The 8,912-nt window shown below is 52.8% G+C and overlaps 3 protein-coding genes across 3 annotated transcripts in view; 1 reads left to right on the forward strand and 2 right to left on the reverse strand.

The window, feature by feature from the left end:
- Window positions 1-83: 83 nt before the first annotated feature.
- VDBG_03300 (conserved hypothetical protein) lies at window positions 84-2,783 on the reverse strand (the record flags this gene model as incomplete). Its single annotated transcript, XM_003007115.1, has 10 exons — window positions 84-173; window positions 235-615; window positions 692-824; window positions 930-965; window positions 1,013-1,203; window positions 1,268-1,996; window positions 2,156-2,205; window positions 2,291-2,364; window positions 2,427-2,549; window positions 2,731-2,783. 10 exons carry the CDS (start codon window positions 2,781-2,783, stop codon window positions 84-86), a joined length of 1,860 nt encoding a protein of 619 aa, XP_003007161.1.
- A 4,024-nt stretch (window positions 2,784-6,807) lies between these two features.
- On the reverse strand, window positions 6,808-8,257 carry VDBG_03301 (conserved hypothetical protein; the record flags this gene model as incomplete). The annotated part of the gene is made up of 2 exons (XM_003007116.1): window positions 6,808-7,220; window positions 7,286-8,257. 2 exons carry the CDS (start codon window positions 7,656-7,658, stop codon window positions 6,808-6,810), a joined length of 786 nt encoding a protein of 261 aa, XP_003007162.1.
- Window positions 8,258-8,504: 247 nt separating this feature from the next.
- The window catches only part of VDBG_03302 (conserved hypothetical protein), a gene marked incomplete at both ends in the record, with an annotated part of 1,985 nt that continues 1,577 nt past the window's right edge, over window positions 8,505-8,912 (forward strand). The window contains one exon of the mRNA XM_003007117.1: window positions 8,505-8,873. Within this exon, the coding sequence (XP_003007163.1) occupies window positions 8,505-8,873 (369 nt within the window). The remainder of the gene's footprint in view (window positions 8,874-8,912) is intronic.

The raw sequence follows: 8,912 nt of genomic DNA on the forward strand, positions 1-8,912 counted from the left end.
ATCGACATGCCCATACGGGCTGAACATGCTCTCGGCGCCCAATTGCTCCGCCAGGTCGAGCATCTCCCGCGGTGACAGCCCAATCATGCAGTCCGCCATGAACATGTCCCACCCAGCCTCATCCGCCTCGTCGTGCGTCTGCGCCGCCTCCTGCTCATCATGCTCCACCGCTGCTGCCATGGGCTCCTTGGTAAAATCCCCGACGTTTCCAGTCGGGCTCAACACGGCAGTGACCATCTCAAGTTGGCTCAGCTCGAGCTTCCTCAGCGGCGCGACTATACTGCCCTTGGAGATCATCTTGTCGAGAACGCTGCGTATGTTCTCGGTCCAGTTGTTATCCTGGATGAGCGCCGGCGTGATGGCGCGGATGAGGTAGAGGATGAAGGCGGAGGAGAAGGCATCCTCGAGCTGAAAGGGGAGGAAGGCCTCGAGGAGGTCCTCATCGCCAATAACGCGCAGCGTGTGCAGCACCGTTTGAGCCGAATCGACGCATGACTGCATCAGCGAGGCCACGGGCGGCGCGAGTGCTATGGCTTGCGAGTTGGGCGTGTCTTTTTGCTCAATGTGCATGTGCAGGGCGCACATGACGAGGGGCCGCGTCGTGAGGACGACGCACTATTGTTTGCGTCAGTATGCTTGTTTTTCCAACCCGCGCGCACAAGCGATGAAGCAAACAGGGAGAGGGGCGTACATAGTGGTAAGAGAGGATGAGACGAAGGGCGATGCGTGAGGTTTTGCTGATGGTGCCCTGGAAGTGTGTGTTGAGGTGGTGGTTCAGGTCTTTCGACAACTGAGCCAGGTCTCTCAGGATCGACTTCGTGTTCCTCACAAGCGACCCGTCAAACTGCTTGCCGGCGCCGTAGACCGCTGCATTTCATATTCTTAGCAAAATTTTCAACAGGCAGATAGTTGATGAGGCCTCGACTCACTGGTCAAGATGCGCGCCATGAGCCGCGAAAGCCGCACTTGCAGCCCCATGTTCAGCATGTCAATGGACGAGAACATTTCGGACGGCGACCTGACGGTGATGTCCTCGTCGCGGATAGAGCTCGGCGCGCCGATCAGGGCTGAGAACTCCCTGTCGAGCTGGTAGACGACCCAGAAGACGACGTTGCACTGCTGCGAGTAGGCCTCGCCGACGACATCTTCGGGCATGTGTCGGTGCATGCCCTCGATGATGCAGATGCGCAGCGCCTGGCCGATCTAGAGTAGTGTCAGCCACGCTACGGGCGAACGTTGTCCAAACTTCCATGGTGCAGAGACTCACGTGCTGAAACGCGGCAAGCCGCATGTCGACTGACTGCAAATACACAGCGGCGAGGGCCAGCGCCTGAATGCCCGAGATCTGATCAGAGTCGAGCCCCGACAGGTCTGGCAGCATGCCCATAGCCCTGACAGCATACTGATACCCAGCCGGGCCCTCGGGTGAGCTCTGGTTGACGATGAAGGCCTTGCCGTACGCCAGTACGAACAAGTACTGCGCAAACCAGCTCCTACACGCTGAAGCCTTGACGACAGGGTTTTCATAGAACTCGTGCAGGTTCCTCAGGAACGTCGGCTCGTCGATGATGTAGAAGACGAGGCCTAGGTAAAACTTGACAGTATTGAAAAGAAACAGGGCGTAGTCGAGAGGCGGAAGGTTGGAGACATCGGGTGTCTCGTCGAGGGCGACAGGTCGCCAGCGAAGCCGCAAGGCTTTACCGTCGAGATGCCAGGGGTCCGGCGCCAATGTGCCCTCGGGGATGCGCTTCCCGATGAGGGCGAGGACGCGGCGGCAGAGGGCCCAGGTTGATGAGGGGCCCATGTACCAATATCGGCCCTCGACCTTGGCGAAAGTGTAGTCATTGTCAACGAGGGGGTTCTGCCAAAAATTGTGGTTCACTGGATGAGTCGGCGACGAGGCGCGGGTGTGGTTGTCTTCATCTTCGTGCTCGGGACGCTGGTCGTCATTGTGCTGGTGTGGGTGCTGATTGTACTGAGTTTGTTGGCGTGCAGGCTGCCGCCGCTCATCAGCATGCCTTGTGAGCCTGTCGAGCTGCCGCCGGGGACTTGGGGGGCGATAGCTCGAGGATGCTGCATAGGTTAGACCATTTTGATACTTCAATCACAAGACATCCCCAACATGTGCTCAGGATAAGGCAATGCTGGAACGTACCATGGCGTTGAGGTGGTACATAATGGTCAGTGTAAGATGTCCGACTAGGACTCTCACTCAAATGAGTTGAGATAGTCCTTGCTGCAGGGCTGGTCGTAGGAACTTGGCTCGGCGTCGGCAATTGGCCGTTTCTACTTTGCAAGTCTCGGAGGTAGCTGTCGAGAGAACCATAGTAAGTTCCAGGATCCATAGCACCAGGACAGGCGAGACTAAGCGACAAAAAGAGCAAGAGGCAAAGAAACGCAAATGTGTGCGTCGAGCAAATACTAACCTCTCCGACACGGACACCCGCTTGGCTTCTGGTGCAAACTGGCAGATCTTTTTCGTGCGGGTACATCGGGCGCAAGGTTCGGTGCCGGAGCACTTAACCTTCATCAATCGGCATCGCTCGCAGCTGTAAACGATGGCATCATCAGTTCCGCTCGGTGATCCGTGGGGTTATGGATCGATCAACACGGTTTTGCGACGATTGGCCGGAATCCGTGTCATGAACTCAAGCCTTAAAACCTGAGTCTCCAACTTGAGGCAGGACTCGAAGACAGGATATGGTACCAATGGGAGAGAACCGAACTCACGCCTGTAAAACCTTCTTAGTCACTTTATGCTGCTCCTGATGCAGGATTGGCATTTTTGCTGGGCTCGGCTCGTGCCAGGCCTTGTTCCTTTTTTTTTCCCTCTTGTCTTCGCTGCAGAGTCGGAGTTCGGGATGGGTGGCACGTTGTCGGAGGGCCGAATGGGGAACCGCTTCCAGTGCAAAATGTGACAGGTCGGGGTGGGCTTCCGACTCTTTATTATGGTCGGTGTCGGTCTACGAGGGGTCTCGTTCGGGAGGCATGGAACCAAATGACAGATTCATTTGTTCATGGCGACACGCCTTCTGAGTCTGACTCGGTCGCGCTCGGTCTACCCCGCATCCATCGTGATGTGTGCACAATGCGCTGGCTGCCGCGTGCGTCTTTCACTGGGGATGTTCGACCTGGTAACGCCTTTTCCCATTCCGAGCATCGGAGAGCTTATCTGTCGGAGGCTTGCGCCGAGTCTGTCGAGCTGGGGCACCCTATCTAGGTCAAGGTAGGGGTCTACTGCTTTAGCTCAATGAAGCGAGGCGGCAGTTCTTTTTTTTTTTTTTCTTGACAGCTGACCTTTTGGCATGTCATAGAAATGCATCCATGACTGTTTTCTAGAACAATGCATGGTGGGCGTCGAGCACGCCCCGACGAATTACCCCGGACGCTTTACTCCTTGAATTAGATTACCCGCTATCATCGAGGTGCTGTTAGGTGATAAAATGTAGATCAGACTTCCCGGAACCCCCACCCCCACCTAGACTTCCCATTCCTTCAGCTATTTCGGCGTAGTTCTGGTCTGCCGATACGAATATTTGGTCTGCCAAAGTTCCTGCTGTCTTCTACGAAGGACCACTCCATCCGCATTTCCCCTTTTTCTCACAGAGCTGTGGTCCCCATATAGCCTGACAATACCACCAGCAGCGTCGCTATTCGTGCACCCACGTGCTGAAGTCTCTCCTGCTCAGGACCACAGCCCAGAAATGGAGATCACAATCGAACTGATGAATAAATGGCATCACGGCAATGGAGTTGGCAGAATGGTCGTCACTTTAACATCACCTGTTGCAAAAACTTCCAACGAATGAGCACGAAGTCTGGATGTTTGGCGGCCAAGACGTGGCCAATGATGACAATCTGGGGTGCGCCTCTAACAGGACGACGTACGCCGAATCGCTGTGACACCATGACTTTAACCCGACTGCTCCGAAATCTAGACGCAAATCCACCGAAAATTGGAAGCACGGGAATAGAAAATGTCGCCGAGGTTACAAGCGATGGGACCATCATGATTCGCAATAAATAATGGTGTTCATTAGTGCAATGCAAGATGGCAGGTCACGATATGACTAGCCGCGTACATTGCATCTGAGCCATAAAATAAGGTGGAAGAAGTCTGTCCTGCGGGACTTGCCAAAAACAATATTCTTTGCTTTCGTTTTGTACCGCAAGACATGATGACTGTGTTCTTCTTCATGAGATCGAACATCGTGCTGAATCACATCCTCTTTCCAGCTTGCCCTAGAGGTTGGCATAAACCTGGCTTTCAAGCTTCGCGATAATTGAGACGATCCTTCTGAATTTGACTGAGAGGCCGCTTAAAGCTGTCTCGTAAAAGATTCGGATCGTGGCCTAGCTATGTGAGTTTACTGCACCTGTGTAAAGAGAAAGGCCCAGGTGAGCCCGGATTTGACAAATGCGCTGAAGCGAGTAGTTGGCCGCCAACTTGGAACTTCCTTCAGAAAAATAGACGTTTTGCATGAAATCGAGCCTCTCCCATGGGAAGGTTGCCTCCAAGAACTGGGGGGCATTCAATATTAACCGATGGGAAGACTAGATACTTCACGCAAACAGCAACACGTAGGGCACACAATGGGAGTCAAGCTGCATTACTCCTTCGAAGAAGAGCTCTCCAATTCAATCTTTCATATCCAAATTGGAGTGCTTTTCATGCGGCCAGAGAAGTAGGTCCTCGTTTCTCCATGATCAGAAACATCAAACTTTCTGTCCAACGCCTTCTCTCACGCATTTCGCCTCTGACGACTGTACCTAGCACGGCCGACTATTATGCTGGATATCAGGGCCAAATGACGGCAAAGTAGTCTCCCAGATATGCTAGGGATCCCTCGCCAATGATAAAATCGATCAAGACGGGGTCCGGGTTTTCATCGGTTCTATTTACAAGTAGTAGTACATCCATTCACGCATAATTCTGGTTCCGGCTCCGAGCATTAGGATGAGAAGACGTTCGACTAGCAAGAATTTTTCTTCGAATGCTTTTGGCTAAAAGCTTTGTCTATACTTCTTAGACAACTGGGATCATGATGGAGGTTCACAACATGATGCATGGGAATAAAGGTGAGGCCTTACATCTCGAGTCACCACAGTTGTCTGTTTTTGACGCGTAGATCGATACTCCAGGCCCTAGAGACGCCGGATGTATGGCTTTTAATTGAGAGAGCGCATGGAATGCTGGCTTATGACGGTGGTGCAACTTGGTATCCGGTCCTTATCTTCAAAGTCTCTCAGAGTAAGCCGCGATGAACCATTGCAATTGTCGCAAGACTCGCGGGTGACATATTCAAGAAACCAAAATTGTGTGATACGTAGAAAACTAGGTAAAAAAAAAGGTTGACTGGTTTTATTGCCAAGTATCGACGCTCACCTGGTTGGTTGGCAGGAGTACAGCAAGACTAGGAACATTGCTTTCCAAGCAATTCCCAATCTCACCCGGCGCATCTGGAGCTCTCGGTTGCATACGTGAAATGTCCAAGGAAGAAGTCATGCATGCGTGTATACTCGTATCATCCTGAAAAGATCTCTGGTTACATTAGCACGTTTGCTTGTGTCAATGGAGGGATGGCAATATCAGCTCGTTGAGAAATCTTTTCCAAAGGTATACGGTGGATCTTATTCCACATCTCGAGAGCCCATGGAAGGGGAGTAAGCCTGCGTAAAAGGCGGATGGGGCTGGCTTGATTGAGCAGCCGCTTTCCCCTTGCTACCGAATAGCAAGCGTATTCCCGAGTTTTGCTACAGCTGACAGATAACTGGTCCTTGGATATAGACAAGACGTGATGCTTTCTTCTTATGAATATGGAACTTAAGGATGGAAGTAAGGATGACTTACCATATAATTTTTTGAGATCAGTGAATAGTTCTGATAGTTTGGCATTGAGAGCATAAAAATGGGTGCTCCTTGAAACTCTTGGTGATTGCTGTAGGCATAAGCTCGCGATCAGACTTTTTGAATAATGGTTGGAGCCCAAACCTAATTCTTTGACTTGAGGATCATGTATAGAATTCTTCATAGGATGCAATATGAACTGGCTTTGTAAGTCTTATTTTGAGACGTGGACGAGAGTTATGTCTTTTGAAGCATGAAGAACGACAGAGGGCTATTGCCAGGACCCTCGCTCAACAATAATAAAACTGGGGGATACCGGCTGTTGGGCAAGGGATTACAATGCAGAAGGGAGGACTGAGCTATACGAGGGACTACATTATGTATAAGAAGGCTCACCGCTACATAGGTAGTCTTAGAAGAAGGGTATCGGTTATTCTACTTGATCAGAGACCTCCAAGAGACCAACAGTTATTATCCTTCACTCGTCGCAAGAACTCCTTGACAGGGGTCACCCCCCCCTTCCCCCCCCCTTGTTTCTATCTGATGTTCTGACATTACACGCCCTGCCAGAGCGTGCTTTGAGCGGAGTGAAAAGGTCTTCCACACTAGTTCCGCAGGCAATAGGTATGGGGGTAGAACACACCTGAAATTTGGCTCTGCGCAGTCCTCATACACACGTTCTCGTAGTTCTTGGCCCCTAACCTGCCCCTTGTTCTGTGACTCCGCGGGGGCCTCCTGGTACAATACAATCGCTAGCCGAGTGATTAATCTGCAAGATGTCTCGTGGTTGTATCTTCATCCTCACCTGCAAGTCGGGTGATCAATTAGAGTTCCGTCTCCTGGATGAATTGCGAGAGAAGAATAGCGAAGCAACCTGTCTTTACGAATGAAGCTACAGAGTAAAGCCTCCCCATAGCGCTGGCCCAAGCCTTTGACCACAAGGTTGCCCTGTCGGCTATTTATCTCTGATCTCGATACTCCAGTCGTCGCTTGACCTCTCCAACAGCCTCCCTGAAGAGCAGCATGGCATAAAAGTTGTGCAGAGGGGCCACGAAGTCAGGCATTGGGAGCTTGCCACCATTTGGGTTGCAGCTGATGTGTGCGTATCTGACGCGGGCTTTTTCAGAGTGTCCTTTGGTTCTGAGGATACTGAATTGATGAGTGCCGCTAAAGTTACCCTGACTTGAGCCGAACACGAAATCAACACTACTCTCCGTCTCCACTTGATCGGTGGTACTATCCCCTGGGCGGTGGATTTGACTATCGCTTATCTGGAAGGCGCCGAAGAGAACGGTGGTCACGGGCAGCAGCTCGTCACCGGCTAGTTGGCTGACATGCCACACGGGCCATACGGAGGCATTACTCTTGAGACCTGAGCCTTGTCAGCAGTGTTGATGTGATGACCGCTCTAAGGGTCAGGGTCTCGGGGAGACTAACTGGGATAGTTCAAGAGGTTGAGCTTGGCAATCCTTAGCACGGCCCGCTCAGGGGCAAAGACCATTCCGCCAAAGAAACCCCGGACGAAAGCCGCAAGAAGCACTTGATCGGCCAGATCTCTGGCATATTCCGGGATCGACACGTCCATGTGACGGCAGTCATGTAGCGCCGGATGACCATTCGGGTTGACATGCTGGGTGACGGTAATGGATTGTAGGAAGGACGCGGGATTAACGTCGACTTCAGTGATATTCCGTCGCGGGGCGGCAGAGATTCTCGCGTAGACTTGTAAGATATGCTTGGCTGCGATGATGGTAGGCAAGGCTATTGCTGCCGCCGCAGCAAGCTTTATCGGGGTGACCTGAGTGTCCATGGATAGAACTGGTGCTATGACTGGTGGGGCGATGTTCATTCGTGGACCTGACAGTACGATGTGTCTTGGATTGGACTGCCATGATATTTATGCGGTGTTTACACCTTGTCATTTCTCGATTCCTCGCTTGACGACGGATGCCGAGTTCTGTCACTTGAGCATAAGAACCGGGCTCAGCCAGTTCATCGTTCCGGCTTCGCCCGCCGAATCAGCCACAGTCGCCGTAAGAAGACACTTGGCAGCGCTTTTGCCAATGGCAATAGCCAACGCAGGCAGAAAAGAGTCATCGCTGTGTGTGTTCGAGTGAGCGGGCATTGAGCGACATTTCGTAATGGTCCGACAAATCCTCTTGCAGACCCCATGTTGAAGAGGTCAGGAGACTGAAGGACACATACGCAAGTCGTTCGCCAGCCGCCGGACAGACTCGGGACGACCCACTTGAGGCTGATCGAGTACCTCATGACAGAGAGATTTGACAAGGATCCTGACTGTGCCCTACTGCAAGAATATGATATCATAGGGCTCGTAAGGTAGTGAGATCAGACGACTGAATGGGGGAATCCTTAGGCTGGGGGCGCGCTCGATGCAGTGCAGCGGCCGGCCGGTAGTTGGGAGGAGGGGAAGGAGGGTGGCCGAGAGCGCTTGAATCATGCCGATTGCCTGGGCGGGCAGTCGCCGTTTGGGAGGCTATCGAGGTGCCGGAGCTAGGACGAATGGAAAAGGTCATTCGCGACACTAAACAGTCGTGAATTGAGCGAGGATTCGCAGCGGTTGCCGAGTAAGGTATAGCTACCATGGCGTTGGATACGTCGACAAAGGCATGGGAAGAGGGCTAAGACACTGGTGATGGCCTCAGGGAACAGGAAAACCAACGGCAGGCCCGTAATTCTGGCTTCCAGTCATACCTGGCGTCCGAGCGCGGTAGAAGCCGCCACCCTTCCTGCTGGGTCAAGAACGATCGACAAAGCTCCTCCTCAGCCTGTCCTTTGCCCCACTCTCCTCGACTCAAGCCTGCCCGGCCAAGCAGACCAAGCACCAGACGAAGAAGGACCCAAGGGCCCCAAGACCCACACTGCGACTGACCAGGCAGGTTCGTTCGCTCGTGGCCCTGCACCTCCGCAGGTGTCCGTGTTCCGCAACTTCCACCCTCTCGTTCAGCACCAGCACCAGCACCAGCACCAGCACCAGCAGCTCCTCCACACCATCTCACACCCAGTGCGTTCCTCCCCGGACGGCTGGCTACCGGACGACCTG

Source organism: Verticillium alfalfae, genomic scaffold (assembly GCF_000150825.1).
Source record: "Verticillium alfalfae VaMs.102 supercont1.3 genomic scaffold, whole genome shotgun sequence".
In the NCBI taxonomy this organism is placed as follows: Eukaryota; Fungi; Ascomycota; class Sordariomycetes; order Glomerellales; family Plectosphaerellaceae; genus Verticillium; species Verticillium alfalfae.